We start from the raw sequence: 16529 nt of genomic DNA, 5'->3' as shown, positions 1-16529 counted from the left end.
GTTTAGTGTTGTTCAACATTTCGGAAAGTCAGTTACGTCATCTCAACTATATGACATTTTACTTTCTGAAACTTCAATCTTCTGACATAGATCCGAATTTACTCATAAACAAAATTTAAGTGCTAAAATACTTGGCCCTTTGCTATGCTATCTGGTGGTCCCTGCTATGATTCTTTAAGAAAGTAGGGTGACAGGTATGAGTATTTGGTTATATGAACATACAGCTGCTTTTTAAGTAATAAAGAATGTTATGTCCCCTTAATATCCAAAAGTGTGAGCATTATTGCTATGTGTATGAAGGAACATTATTCAGGGATGAGATAGTATCCTTCTTTAAATGGAGAACAGTAGGAGAGAGTGAGACGATAATACTAATATATTACCTGATGCCATCAGAATAACTTTTAAGTTTACAGAGTGCTATGCAAATATACTTCCACAGGCAGGGCTACTTCAAATATTTCCTCTTTGCATTGATAAAATGATTTTGTAAGTTGGTTACCTTTTATAAAGTGGGACAGACTCTCATATTCATAAGTAAGTACTAGGCTAGTTACCCATTTTTAGCCTAGACAGTTTCCCTCAAAGGTGAGAAACAAATTATATATCTTTTGTCTGTAAGGTGAATACTTTCACCATTATGCCAACCCCCACCCACGTTTTCATGCCCTTTGCTGGGGGGTTGTGCTGAGTTTAAAATCTGCCCAAATGGATCTTGTCAGTATTTGAGGTGGCCAATTCCTAACTAAATACTGTTATAATTAGGCTGCACTTAGACTGCTGAGCAGGTGTGGTCATTCCACAGCAGCAATGTGTACAACACTGGACCTCTGCAGTTATGATGGTCTGGGGAACAAAAATACTCTAAGCCTTAAAACTAAATCAGATGTGAAGATACAGGTATTAAGCAAGCATGTATGAGTAGGTATTTTCGGGTCTATATCATATGTTTGAAGTTTTATAACTTCGAACAATAAAATACCGAATTTAAATGTTTGAAGTTATAAAACTTCAAATATATATAATAAAAAAAAAAACAAACACAGAACTAATGGCTGTAGGCAGGAGGGCAAGCCTACACTAGTCAGGTAAGTTGTTTTTTTTGTTGTTTTATTATTATATGTTCGATGTTTGAAACTTTGAACATTTAAATTAGATTATTTAACGTTCAAAGTTTTCAAACTTCGAACATATAATATATAATATAACATATATAATATATAATATAGATATTGCTTTCTTCTCTCAGTATTTTACCTTGAAATGCAGCGTTGGTATGGTCAGCAGTGATATTACAGCAGAAACAGTAATATATAAACCTGCTATCTGAGACATACATAATGAGGTGAACTTGCATAATTCCCTGCTTTTAAAGGAATGTTACAGAGCCTTGAGAAACACAATAGTTGGAGGATGTATTCTCTGTGACTAGTTTGTATTACTGCATTATATTTGTTTATGCTTTTTGTAGTGGAATACGATGAACCCATTATATCGCTTCCAGTTCATACCTAAAATATACCATAAATGTATTATGAATACTTGCAGTACTATGAGACCTACATATTTTGTATATAACCTGTGTATGTATATATATATATATATATATATATATATATATATATATATATATATATATATCAGTGAAAAACATGACATTTCTTTGCCATAAAGATATTCTTTTATTGCATTATTTAAAAAGGTAAAGATGACATCTCAGTAAGGTAATGAATTGTGTTAGCTGAAAACTTCACTTTCTTTCAAACTGAAAACTTGTAATACATGTCCCTTGCCACAACATAGTCTCTAACATTTGGCAAGCCTGGGATGGCACAACAGCTTAAAGCACTGCGGGAAATACCCATGCTTTGGACTTCACGCCATTTGTTGGTCTCATTATAGCATTCAGCACTGGAAGTGGTTGATCTGCCAGTATAGCCACCGAAAACAAACAGCAAATCATCCACTACTGCAATTCCAAAGTTGCTACGAGGGGTCAGCATGTTGGAGATGGTATGCCAAGAGTTAGTAAAGGGACTGTAGGCCTCTCCACTGCTAAGTCGAATTTCTCCATCAAAGCCTCCCACCTGTAATGGAGAAAGAGGAATGTAGTTAATTCAGCATTTGAGCTATCTGCAGACTCAAGAATATTTTACTAGTCAGTTGATTGCTACTTTGTAACAATTTTAAATTCTTGCCATCTAAAAATGTTTATTTTGCAAAGTAAAAAAAAATCATGTAACATAGTATAGTGGATGGGTTAGGGACTTTTTAATAATCATATTGCTGTGGGATCGAAAGATGTAAAAGTGAAAATGTATAGTATTATCTTGCTTCAATGTATAACTTTACTTCTTCTACATCTATAATCTGGAATGGGTACTACACAGTAGCTCTTCTTCACTTTACTCATAAATCCAGGCTATGCTGGAAGTATGTCCACAGAGAATCAGTGCAGTACCCCATCAAGCAAACAGAAAAACATATTAATAATGTTCATTCTGAGAATGTATATGAGAGACCTGCAGGAACATCTCAGTCCTTGAGATGAAACTTCAAAGTGCTGAAATCTGATCTGAACTCTGTGATCCTGGTCTACAACTGTACTCAGGATTCAGGGTAAGTAACAGATCATTATTCCAATGCAATTAGATACACGAATAAAGAGGAAAATGATAAACCAGGGTATAAAAAATTGTGTTATTAAAAAGAAGACTATGATTTTATGGTCTATATTTATGCAGATAGTAAGAAAAAAAACATTTGTGGGTTACTCGGGCCTAACAAAGTAAGATAAAAGATACTGACTGGGATTCACAGCCAAGTGATATGCAGGTGTGCAGTGCTACTGTTGAAGAGGTAGCTGCAGGAAGGGTCACTGAGCTAATCAGACATGAATTAGGCATTAAACAGTGCCAGCAGTCTTTGTAAAGGACTGCATAATTTAAGACAGTTGTAACAATAATGGGAAAACCAGTGCTAGGCTGCTCTACTGTAAAGAACATGACTAACATGTACACAATGGTTCTAACAATGCAGGCAGGCAAGCATGGCTGAGTTAATGTGAGCTCACATGTGCAATTTAGACATATATAGCTGCATCTGGAACAAGAAACTAGGCACAACATTGGCCAGATATACCATTGTTGGTGTGCAGAAAAGTGCCAACCCTGTTTGTTATATAACTCTGAGGCTAATTTCCTGCTATTAAATGATAACCTGGCAAAATTTAAAGCCCCCATAAACCTTGAGAACACTGCTGCCTATGCAGAACTGTTCACAGAAGCCCTATACAAGCATGTTAAAGGATGCATAGAGGCATCAGTACCCACCAGGAGGAAGTGCAGAACTAACTTAAAGAACAAGCCACCCTAGTGGAATCACAAAATGAATAGGCTGTATAACAGAAGGAAGAAAATCATGACAAAAAATTATGAGGTGCAGCACCCAGCAGGATAAAAAGCATTCTCATCACACTAAACAAACAACTCAGAGGACAAATAAACTCTACCAAAGCCAAATTTGATGTAAATTTGGCCTCCCAGGCCAAGGGCAACCACAATACATTCTTTAGCTATGTCAGCAGCCTCAAAGGCAATACACAGTTGTGTGCAAAGCTCATTGTAAATGGAGCCACCTATACTGAAACAGAAGCTATAGCAAATGTACTGGCCAAAAATTGAGCTCCAACTGTACCCCCCCCCCACACTGAGGAAATTCCATCAAATATAACTCCCCCTGGTATCACTAGGGAACAGGTCCTTAATATTCTTTCTAAGACCAAGAATACTCCATTACTGGGCCCAGACAATATCACAGGATGCCTTCTAAATAGCATGAAACATGACCTATCAGGCCCTCTGGAATTGCTATTTAACTGTAGCCTCCAAAGATGCTTCATGCCTCATGAATGGAGAACAGCAACAGTCATCCCTCTGCAAAAAGGTGGGCCATCTACAGACCCTGGAAACTACAGACCATTAAGTCTCACTAATCTTATATGCAAAACCATGGAAAGAATTGTCATGGAAATGATCAATAATGATATATTAAACCTCCAGCCACTGGACCCAACCCAGTTTGGTTTCATCAAGGGCAGGTTATGCCTATTGAACTGGGTGGACTTCTTTGAGAAGCTCACCAAAGCAATGGATGAGGGTAAAATGGTTCACAGTGCCTACTTTGACCTGGCCAAGGCATTTGATACAATACTCTACCTGGGCATTGTTTACAAACTCAAGAGATTAGGTGTAAATCCATATGTCACCTGGTGGATAGTCAACCAACTACAAAGAGGCCAATCACAAGTAGAGTTCCTCAGGGATCGGTAGTTGGACTGCTCCATTTTGGCATTTACTTTTTTAAAGTTAAGGCCAACATCAATGGTCTCCAGCAGACTAAATTTGCAGATAATTGCAAATTAGAAGCTGTCATTGAATTCCACACCAACACAAATGTTCTCCAGGATGGGCTGACACAAACAACTGGAACTCATCTGGAACAAGAGCATGAATCCAGGCTGTGCTGGAAGCATGTCCACAGTGGATCAGTGCATTACCCCATCAAGAAATCCATAATAATATCCTTCCGGAAGTAATACACCCCTGGTAACTATCATATTGACAACTCACCCTGTAGAGCTGACCCAGTAGCCAAGGACTTAGGGACACACAGACAGTAATCTAGCCTTTGACCATAATGCGTCTGTAGTAGTGAGGAAATCATTCTATGCTGCATAACTTGCAAACAAAAGTATGACATCTAGGTCCAAGGAAGTCAGTGTTCCACTGTATTTGGTATTCATCAGACTTTTTCTTTGAGTACAACGCCCCCTTTGGCATTTACCTAAACAGGCATATCCAACAAATGGAATGTCTACAGAGGTTCCTCACTTACAGAATACAGGGAGTAAGTAAAATGTCCTATGCAGACCACCTCAAGGCTCTGTCTCTGTATTCTGTCTCCTACAGGCTGTTGATGGGAGATCTATGCCTGGCACACAAGTTATTGTCAGACCCCACTCTGATGGACCTCCTGCATATCCAAAAAACAAACAGCACCAGAATTACCCGTTCTAAGGTCTTAAACCTTGTCTAAGATATAAACTTGGCCTGCTGGAGAGACAGGAATGCATCCCAGAGACTACCCTGTGTCTGTAATAGGTTCCTCATCCATGTGAAGCAGAGTTCCTCCTAACCCAATTCAACTGGAACTTAGACAATTGGATGGGTAACAGGAAATTCATCCCCGGCTTGGCACCTATGTCTCTAATAGACACAGACAACCTGTAAATGGTTTATCTCCCAGCCCCCTGCTTGTAAATGTTTTATCTCCCAAGCCCCTGCTTACACTCATCAAGAGTACCAGAACTTGTCAGAGATTTGGGATGCATTACTAGGCTTAAAAAGGCCCTTGTGGTTGTTAGCCTAGTAAACAACTATGAACCAAGGAACTGGGGAGAAAATGTGGAAGATAGGAGAGTAGGAAAGGGGAGAACAGCAAGTACAGCATAATACACAAGGGTAACCATAAGGTATGAAATGGGGGGGACTGTGTTATATGCATTGGCATACTAGTCACATGCTTTGTGTTCACTGTGATGTGCACACCTGTAGCATGGTTGTTTACCACTTGTAAAATGGCAATGATTTTCAAAGAGTGGTTCTAATTTGCTTCTTTACCATGTTAACTGGCTCTAAGTGCAATATAGTAGTTCAGCACTGTTAACACCCCACCTACAGAGTGGTGTTGCACTGTTTTGCATACCTCTCTGTTCTCCATACATCTTCCAGCTGCCATACATTACACATATATCTTACAGCCAAGGCATAAGGTATATAAATGACATACAAGCACCTAATCCTCAGAACTGAATTGCCCCAGGAGAACAGCATCCCAAGAGGATAAGCAAGTACATGTGGATCTGAAAGGGGGGAAGAAGAACCCTCAGCCGGAAGGTAAGAAACAGATCAAAATAGGGGGAAGGAGAGAGAGATGGATTACAGTGACAATGAGAGGTAGGGCATCCATTGTTATGGTAAGATGTTTCCCAACTGTACTATGTCCTTCCTTATCACTGCTGCAGTGCTCCTTACTAAAGGAAGAGTACAAAAGCTACTGGAGAGGATGGGAGTTGGAAGCCACAGAGGAGCCCTTCAATAAGCCATGCAGAATGGCCCTGGTAAATTCAGCTCTGGCCCTAGAAATCATATCCACCTTTTACTATTTTGTAAAGGTTTGTACTGAAGACCAGGAGGCAGTTTCCAAAATGGATCTAGTATCCAGACCCTTGGAAAATGCACCAGAGGAGGATATTGCCCTGGTAGAAAGAGCAAAAACAGAAGAAGAATGCTACACACCATGAAAAGAATATCAAAAAATAAATGACCTTAGAAAACCAAGATGAGAAAGGATTGCTTACATCTAAATCTAATTTCTTGGAATGGAAGGAGACAAAAAGTTGCTTAGATTCCATTATATCCTTAGTCTTATCCAGGTGACATCTGAGCTATCTATGCAATTCCAAAGTATAAAGACTCCTATTGCTATTATTCTAAGAAGGGAAAAATGATGAATGGTATGATTTAAAGACACATCATTAACTACTTTAGGCATAAAAGAAGGATTAGTATGAAGAGAAACCCTGTCTTTGTGAAAAAAAATAAAAAAGAGGGAACTGCCATGAGTGCCTGAAATTCAGAGAGTCTATTGGCAGAAGTAAGAGGCACCACAGAACAGTTTCGCAAATACAGAACTGCAAAGAAAAAGTGGTGGCTGAGTCAGCCTGGTAAGAACAAACTTAAAGCCCCAAGAAGGAAGAATAGGCTTCTTGGGGGCTTAGTGTGAAGAACACCTTTCAGAAATTGTTTGACTTCAAATCTAGAAGGAAGGGGTAGATTCTAGGACAGATAAGCAGAGATGGCTGACCAATGAGCTTTAACAGAAGAGTATGCCAGACCAGACTTGAGCAACCCATACAAATAAAAAAAGGAATAGGAATACCCCCAGAAAGAGGGTCCACGGTGTACCTGTGACACCGAATAGAAAATCTCTTCCACTTAGCTACATAGGATTTTCTAGTAGTGGGTTTTCTGACCTCCTGAAAAACTGTAAGTACTTCCTCAGAAAATTGGTGATTAAAACTTTTCCTTCCAGTAAAAAGACATGGCATCAATTTTCCAAGCCAGAGGACTTTGCACTCTGAAACAGAACCTGGGAAGTTGCCTGTTCAAATTGGATGCAAAACAATATAGTTTAGGAGTACCACACTAAAGGACAATGTCCAGTAATACCTCTCCCCGAAGAATCCATTCATGAGGATCTGCCCTGAACATGCACAGATTGTCTGCCACTAGTCTCTGCTTCTTTTTTAAAGGAACATCACCTTTGACAAACTGAAGGTGTTAGACATTACAACTATAGTTCTAGTGCCTAATAGGGCTAAAAGTTATGTGCAAAGTATTATCAATATGCAGAGATATTTAAAGTATAGTTGATATATACACATAATTGTCAGGTGCAAAGAGCATTCATCTTTTAGTTTCAAAAACTGGTCATAAGTTCCTAAAGCAAGGGATAGAAGATGTGTTAGTAGACAAGAGTGTAATGTGGAAGTTGGTTATTCTGGGGGGCAACAGGGACAGAGCCAGGAACTTGCAAGATGTGTTTTTAGGTGTATTTTGAATTGTTTAGATGAGGGAATGGTCATTACTGCATTTCGTAGGGCATTCCAGAGCTTTGATATATAGTTGGAGAAAAGGGATTCTCCTGCTGAGTTTTTTGCATTAGTAACTTGTAGTAGAAGTTTATTGTTGGAGCGGAGGGATCTTGAAGCTGAGTAAGGCTGAATGAGGTCTTTGAGGGCTGGTATGTTATTTGGGTGGTGGAGAATTTTATGGGCTAAGGTTAGTTGATTGAAATGTAGGAGTTGAGGGGAGTTTGAGCCAATTGAGCTGTTTAAGAGATAAGCAGTGATGTGACTTGTAAGATGTGTTGGTGGCAAATTTTGAGATTTTATTGTAACAGACTTCCAGTTTAGCAAGGTCAGTTTTACGGAGGTTGGATGGGACTGGTGATGCATAGAGAAGTGTAGATAGCAGATGGGTTCTGGCAATGGTTATGTTTGTGGTGTTAGAAATTGCTTGTTCCTATATTGGAGGCTAAGTTTTTTATGTACTTTTTTGATGGTTTGATCTATTTAGAGATCAAATTTTAGGTTGTTGTTGGTTATTACTCCTAGGAGTTTGGTATGGTCAGTAGGGGTAATCAAGGTTTTGTTTTTGGAGTAAATGTGAAAGGCTGGGGAGGGGAGATAGTCCTAGTGGGGCAGAAGAGGAGGAGATTTGTTTTATTGGTATTTAGTATAAGTTGGGATTTGGTTAGCCAGGCTTCTACAGACAGGAAGGAGTCTTGGGTTATGATTTGAAGGACGTTGAGGGAGGACACAGAGCAGATCAGACTTGAGTCATCTGCATATTGAATTATGGTGGCATGTGAGGTGGCAAAGTGAAGCTGGTTGGTAAAGAGGGAGAATAGAAGGAGTCCAAGGATGGAGCCTTGGGGAACTCCTAAGGTGACTGGGAGGAGATGGGAGAGGGATTGTTGCCATCAAACTGCTTGTTGCCGGTCGGATAAGTAACTTTGGAGCCATGTAATAATGGTATGGCTGACATTAAGGGAGGAAAGGATGCTAATGAGCTTTTTGTGGTTGACCATGTCAAAGGCCTTTGACAGATCAAGGAATGAGGCTGATACAAATCCTAGATGACTTCCCTGCTTAGTCTAGCAGAAGCATATCGTTATCAAGTAGGAATGGAAATCAAACCAGAAGTAGATAAACTGAATATATCTTTTACAATAGAAAGATGATGCTGACTTCTTAGTCCAGTACCCTGACTGCACATCATATTGTAGTTTTCACTTTCATTTCCTCCTTTCAGTATGCTAAATGATTTAGCCTAGGCTGGTTTAAAAGCCCATGTTTGCGCTTGTTTCCTGCCTTTCCTGTAACTAGTCTAGTCCAGATACTGATTTGCTGTATCCAGGACTGTTTGTAAGCTTCTGAGCCCCCAATCCTTTCTGTGTTAGAGGGAAGCCTTCTTGCTTGTCAGTGGGAGTGGTAAGCACTAGGTAGCCTATCTACCACAAGAGGAGTGGTTTCTGGCCCAGAAATTGTAGTTTATTGGCTATTTGGGCAGTATTGCCATCCCTTTCAACTTTCTGGTTTAAAAGCCCGCGTTTGCATGGGTTTGCACTTGTTTAAGCTCTGCACAGCAGCACCAAGCTGAGGTAAACTATTACTGGTGTCAGAAACTCTACTGTTCAGTTTTTCCCTTAGATCTTGCTAGATCTTTCTCTCTTGCACTTCAATAGCCTAATTGCTTTGCACTTCAACAAGTTTTTGTAACAATTATTGTAGCACACCTAAGTGCCATCAGCACTAGTCATTCTTCACGGAAATAGCTCCAGTACTTAATATGTATGACCACTCCTCCTGGTATGATTAAAGGGCAATTCCATGTGCTTTCTCCTATTAACCTGGTGCACTTGAGCATTCTGAGGAAGTGTAGCAACTGCCTCATGTACATAGTCAACCCTCCCCTCTTACCTCCCAGCACTCAGACTTGTGAGAGATGCACTTATATCACTAAATTGGAAGCTATGCACTCTCCAGCCAAGATCGAACTAGCTGGTCAAGAGGAGAAGGTCAACACCTGCACCACACCACATGGAACACATAGCCCTCCAGAACATCCACTGTCACAGCTCTCACATAAAAACACAAACCACACACCCACATTTGTGGAGGCCTCCAAGACAGAAATGCACACGCCCACCACAACACAGCACAAACTACAGGACACACAGCTCACCTCCACAGTGTATCCCTCAACCTAATCCCCTAAGGCTAAACACCTTGCCCAATACACTAATCGTAGGTGACTCAGTAGTGAGGCACACAGATGTCCCACTCTTTAGGTTGAATAAGGAGATGGTAACAGTCAGCTGTCTATCAGGTGCCAGAATCCAACACATAACACATGCACTCAGGTCACTTCACAGCAAGTACAAGTATGACTCTGTCATTGTCCATGATAGTGTGAATGACCTGAGATGCACTTCTCTGGACTACATGAAAAGAGACATGGTGGAGCTCTTGGATTGAGTGGCCCAGACAGGAATGATACTAGCCCTGAGCAGAATCCTACCATCACCCAGAATGATAACGCAGTACAAACAAAAAATTATTGACTTTAACAATTGGCTAAGTTTCTGGTGTCATTCTAAGGGGATCCAGTATCTGTCTGCTTGGGATGACATGATTGACAGACCTCAATGCTTTGCCAGAGATGGCCTGCGTCTGTCACCCCTGGGTTTCTGGGTACTGGCTAAGGCTCTTGGCACCCCTATAGTGCCTTTTTAGGTGGTGTTCTAAAGACCAAATTACCACCATAACAACTATAAATAAATGCAATTTGAGGGTTATGCTGCTCAATGCTAGAAGTCTAAATCTCAAGATGCTCTCGCTTGAAGCACTCCTCAAAATGGAGAACATCGACATTTGTGCTGACCCCAGACCTGGTTTAAAGCGGCAGAAAGCACCCCTGTGCTACCAGGCTATAACTCATTCCACACCTTTCAGCCCTGAAACATGGACCGAAGCTCCAAAGGGGGGGGGGTCTCCATATTCATAAAGGATATGCACACCTCCAGACTAGTAGCCCAGCATAACGCATCTGAGATACTCCAGGTACAACTAACATTGGGTAAGACAGCGATCCAGGTCATAGCCTGCTATAGGTACCCAACCATGTCCCTAGACTCTCAGTCCACATTCCTAAGCACCCTGGAATCCATCAAGGTCCAAACCAACACTCTCTTACTAGGAGACTTCAACTACCCCTCCGTCAACTGGGAAAACTACTCAAGAAAAAGTACTCTGGCCCAACACTTCCTGGAATTCATCAATTCCAATGCCCTGGACCAGCTCATAGTGACCATCACTAGCAGAAGCAACATCCTTGACCTGGTTATTACTAACATGGGTGACCATTACTCTACACTAATAGTCAATCCCTCCCTGGTCAGCTCCAATCATAAACTAATCACCATGGAAATCTACATCTCACCCACACCTCCCGCAAAGGTAACCACCTTGCAAAACTTCTCCAAAGCTGACTTTGGAATTCTAAAAACAGAGGCAGCTAACTTCACGGCACCCATGCCAATGGAAAATAGCTGCATGACTGCCGAATCATACACCAGTGCATTGTACGAACATGTACATAAATGCATAGAACTAGCCATACCCAACAGAACCAAGATGCTCTCCTCCAAAAAAAGGAAGTCAATCTGGTGGTCCCCTGCCATTAATAAACTCTACAACTAAAGGAAGAAACTGTTGCAGATAAAGGAGGAGTTCCAGGACTGGAAAAACTCCCTTATTAGCCTCAATAAAAAATTGAGATCCCCTCATCAAATCCTCTAAAGCCAGCTATGAAGGCAGAATTGTGGCAGACACTAAAAACAAACACAATGCCTTCTATAGCTATATCAAGAACCTTCACGGCAATACCCAGATTTGCTCTGAGATACTGCACAATGGTACATCCTATACTGAAAAAGTGCTAGGGCACGCTGGTTAGCAATCAGAAAGTTTATTGCAAAATAAATTAAAATCCACTCTAGGTGCTCCGCTCGAGAAACAAAGATATCAGCCCAACAAGGAAATGTGTGCCACGCCAAAGAATTATATTGTGACACGCCTTTCGTGTCACAATATAATTTTTTGGCGTGGCACACATTTCCTTGTTGGGCTGATATCTTTGTTTCTCGAGCGGAGCACCTAGAGTGGATTTTAATTTATTTTGCAATAAACTTTCTGATTGCTAACCAGCGTGCCCTAGCACTTTTTCCGGATTCATAGTTTTATTTGGAGTGCTGACTTTTTTCTTGGTACATCCTATACTGAGCCAACAGATATTGTAACTTACTGGCTGACAGATTCAGTGGCAATTTTACCCCCCCCCCCTCCCAAAGGACCAGTCACAATACTGTAAGAATGCCAGGCACCCCGCATTACTGCAGCACAGTTTAAAGTTGCATTCTCCAAGGCCAAGAATACAGCTTCCATGGGACCTGATAATATCCCTAGCTGTGTTCTACATGAACTACAAAGCAAACTGGCACCACATCTGTGTGCCCTGTTCAGTCACAGCATCACCTCAGGCTTCATCCCTACCAATTGCAGCACTATTACTATAGTCATCCCTCTCCATAAAGGGGGAGTGACTACAGACCCTGGGAATTATCGCCCTATTAACCACATGAGTCTGATATGTAAAGCTATGGAGCACATCATCATGGACCTGATTAACAAAGATATAGGAAATCTCCAAACTCTAGACTCCATGCCATTTGGCTTTGTGAAAGGGAGATCATGCCTGCTCAACCTGGTTGACTTCTTTGAGTCAGTCACCAGGGCTGTGGATGAAGGTAAGGCAGTGTATATAGCCTACCTCAATATGGCCAAGGCCTTTGATACCATTCTTCACTCAGGAATTAATAAACTCACCAAACTAGGCATCAACTCCTATATCACTAGGTGGGTTGCAAATTGGCACACACATAGAACACACAGTGTGAAAGTAGTAGACTCCAAGTCAGACTGCAGACCAGTCACAAGTGGAATCCCACAGGGATCGGTTCTGGGTCAACTCCTGTTCAGCATCTACTTCTCAGAAGTCCAGGCCAACACAAAGGGACTCTTGCTGACCAAATTCACAGACAACTGCAAGCTGGGAGCCATTATTAACTCCCCATGTGATGCAGACATCCTACAGAAAGGTCTCACTGAGACCAGTGACTGGTGTCGAACCCATGGCCTTAAGCTTAATGCCAAAAAATGCGCCGTCATCCCCTCTGGTAAAAAACTTAGTTCCCAGTAATTACCACATCGATGGGAGCCCACTCAACACTGAAGGCGTTATAAGAGATCTGGTGACGCAGGTTGACAGCAACCTCTCCTTTGAACACCATACTGCCACTGTGGTCAGAAAGTCCTTCTATGTGGCACATCTCATTACCAAGAGTTTTGCATCCAGGAAGAAAGAGGTCATTGTCTCTCTCTGCTCTTCTCTCATTAAACCAATCATCGAGTATAATGCTCCATTTAGCATGTACCTCATTAGACACCTGCAACAGCTGGAGAGGCCACAGAAGTACCTCACAAAGAGGATCCTAGGCATTAAACACAGACAGACTCAAAGGACTCCAGCTATTCTCTGTCTCATATTGCCTACTTATAGGTTCATAGGTTCATACTAGGCTATCTGCCCTAGGGCATTTATAAGCCTAGCCAGAGTTGTGTGGCTTTCACCACCCCTTAGGTTGAAGAATACTATACCCATTAGTTTGCCGTGCCTCTGTCCAGCAGTGATACAGAGATGATCCCCGGGGTAAACCTACGATCCCCCATCCACTGGTCAAGATTCCTCTTGAACAGAGCCAGCGAGGTGCTCTGTCTCACATGGACCGGGATTCTGTTCCACAGCATAGGGAGTCTCTGGGTGATGAATCTGTCCCTCCAGCACGTCCTATTTATATCCGTGTTGAGGTTTAAGTCTCTTGCTCTTGTGGCTCTGGTGGATTTGGATTTTTTGAGGTGGAGCATGTCCATTAATTCCGGGTTGGACATGGCCTTGTATGTCAGGCACAGGTCACCTCTGAGCAGATGGTATGCGACTAAATAGAGCTGGAGTTTCTTCAGTCGGGCAGCATATGGCATATTTTTGAGCCCCTTTATCCTTTTGGTGAGGAACTTTTGGGGTCTTTCCAATTGCTGCAGGTGTCGGGCAAGATACATTCCGAATGGGGCATTGTACTCAATCATTGGTCTGATAAGTGAAGAGTACAGGGGAACAATGACCTCCCTTGATCTAGATGTGAATCCCTTCATAATCAGGTGGGCAATGTAGAAGGTCCTCCTAACCACTTTGGCAATGTGAGTGTCAAAAGAAAGGTTACTGTCAACTTGGGTCCCCAGGTCCCTGATAACCTCTTCTGTGCTTAATGGATTGCCACCTATGTGGTAACTTGGGGTTACCTTGTTTTTACCAAAGGGTATGACTATACATTTTTTGGCGTTTAGCTTAAGGCCATGGCTCTGGCACCAGTTATCCGTTTCTATGAGACCTCTCTGAAGGATATCTGTGTTTGATGGATTTTCAGCTATGGCGCCCAGTTTGCAGTCATCTGCAAACTTTGTCAGCCACAATCCTCCTATGTTTGCCTGCACTTCTGAAAAGTAGATGCTGAACAAGAGGGGGCCCAGGACTGAGCCCTGTGGGACACCGCTTGTGACCGGCTTGGATTCTGACATGGCACCAGCAACTCTAACCCTGTGGGTTCTGTCCTTGAGCCAGTTTGCAACCCATCTTGTGACATATGGGTTTACATTTAAGCTGGTGAACTTTTCTATGATACCCGAGTGGGGTATTGTGTCGAAAGCTTTTACAAGCTTTTGCACTTAGAGGCGATCTCTGCTTAAATTACAAAGCCATGTCTGGCCCAGCTGTGTTAGAAATGCTACTTCTAACGAAATCCCAATCCATCCACACCACATGCTCCGCAGACCTCAACCTCATTACCTCAATCAACAGAACATACTGGAGGGACAGGTTCCTCACCCAGAGACTGCCCATACAAGTCAAGCAGAGCACCTCACTGAACCACTTCAAGGGAAATCTTGATGAGTGGATGGGTAATAGAAAGTTCACACCAGGGATCACTCCAGTGGCTCTACTTTATAGAGGTACTGGGAACTAACATCGGGCGGCATGATGCCAGAGCACTTCCATGGGCTAGTCTTGTAAAGGCTCCAGGGCCATTAGCCCAGTACACACCTGTGAAACTATAAACCTTTGATTATATTCGTCATTCAGTCTCCTCGTCTCTTGTCCCCTTCAGCATGTAAAGTATCTCTAGCATCTTTTTCAGCAATGAAACATAGTGGAAAAACAATTTAAGAGAATATAGAACACCTTTTCTGTTTTATAGATGGCAGCATCTTGGTCTTGCGTAGCAAAATGAATATAAACAGGGGTCCGTTCTGAACAGTGCCTGGTTGTTTCTCTTCAGTTGTTTTCTTCTAGTACCATTGTTATTACTTTTTATACTTCTTATTCTTGCAGAGTGAATAACAATAAACAACAATCAAAAGTATTTTGTTTGCCATATTTTCTTACCGCAAAAACAGAATTTCCATATGTAATTACACCTAACCCAGATCGTCTACTTGCCATTGGGGCAATCAGGGTCCATTGGTTGGTTTCTGGATCATATGTTTCAGCTGAAAATAAACAATCGTGTCCATTGAAGCCACCACATACGTACACCTGAATAAACAACAACAAAAAAAAAATCAGAAATCTAATAAGCCTGTTTATTGGCAGCAGTTCATTATAATTTATTCTGATCAAACTAGAAAGAGTTAGATTCAAGTTACAGTCTCCCTCTGATGCTAAATTAATGTGATGTCAATAGTATGAATATGGAATTCACTCAAACTGTATAAAGTTTATTTAACCTTTGTTGAAAATATTTTTAGAAGGAAGGTCAGGCACTTCTAGGTCAGTTTTACTAAAAGTTTTATATTTCTAATGTAACAATATGGACATAATGCAATTGTTTTTCCGCTGATGTGAATACTGCCACAAATGAACGATACATATGCAGTCTGGTACTTCTAAACCAGCAAACATCAGATTTCTAGATCAAAAAGTTTGCTGCCACTTTTCTAAAATAGCTGCTAGATATATAAATTGGCATCTTCACTAGAATGGGTGGCACAGAGTTAGGTAGCTGCAAATTATTTTTCCAGTTGCAGCTTATTTAATCAAAATTCCTAATGCAGATTGTCTGCATGCAAGTCACTGTTTTATACAGCAATCTTCTACTTACCTGTCTAGAAATCTGTTAATTTACTCTTGACTTTTAAAACCTACTCTGCACGCAAGTTGTTTTTTCAAGGTTAATCTTTGGCACTCTTTAAGTGTCAAGCTCAAGACTGTTCAGTAAACAAGTCAAGGTAATCATGTCCTGGCTTTCAGAGTCCAATACACATTATTTTATGATTTTATTAATAATGTTTAGTCTGGCATGCTGATGCCATGCTGTTATCCAATTGTCTGTTCTTAGAAAGCCACATTATTAGAACTTTACATTCCTAGTAGAGTAGACTAATGTCTGCATGCTATCCTAATTATACAAAAGTTCAAGTCATCTCTACTGCTAATGGTGATTCTGCATAGGTCTTGTTTTATTCCCCTATTTTGGAGGAAGACTTGCCCCAAGCAAATGACTGCTGTCAGAGCCATAGACTAAAACTAAATACTGTACCCTTTGAGAAACCCACTACTCCAGAAAATTGCCACACTGACAATATGCCAGTAAGAGTCAATCCTGTAGTTTGGGTTTGGAAACATACATGGACAGTGACTTAAGATTTGACCAATATTTGTCCATAGTGG

At 41.2% G+C, this 16529-nt stretch overlaps 1 protein-coding gene across 1 annotated transcript in view; it reads right to left on the bottom strand.

The window, feature by feature from the left end:
• Positions 1-1760: 1760 nt before the first annotated feature.
• LOC122788351 (kelch-like protein 10) overlaps positions 1761-16529 on the bottom strand; it is a 114556-nt gene continuing 99787 nt past the window's right edge. Inside the window, exons 4-5 of the mRNA XM_044055421.1 lie at positions 15246-15395; positions 1761-2087 (exon numbers count right to left, since the gene is read on the bottom strand). Of these exons, the coding sequence (XP_043911356.1) occupies positions 1761-2087; positions 15246-15395 (477 nt within the window). The remainder of the gene's footprint in view (positions 2088-15245; positions 15396-16529) is intronic.

Source organism: Protopterus annectens, chromosome 13.part0, assembly GCF_019279795.1.
Source record: "Protopterus annectens isolate FY-2018-M chromosome 13.part0, PAN1.0, whole genome shotgun sequence".
Classification (NCBI taxonomy): Eukaryota; Metazoa; Chordata; order Ceratodontiformes; family Protopteridae; genus Protopterus; species Protopterus annectens.
Note: the sequence above shows the minus strand (reverse complement) of the source record. Positions and strands in the feature narration are given on the sequence as shown.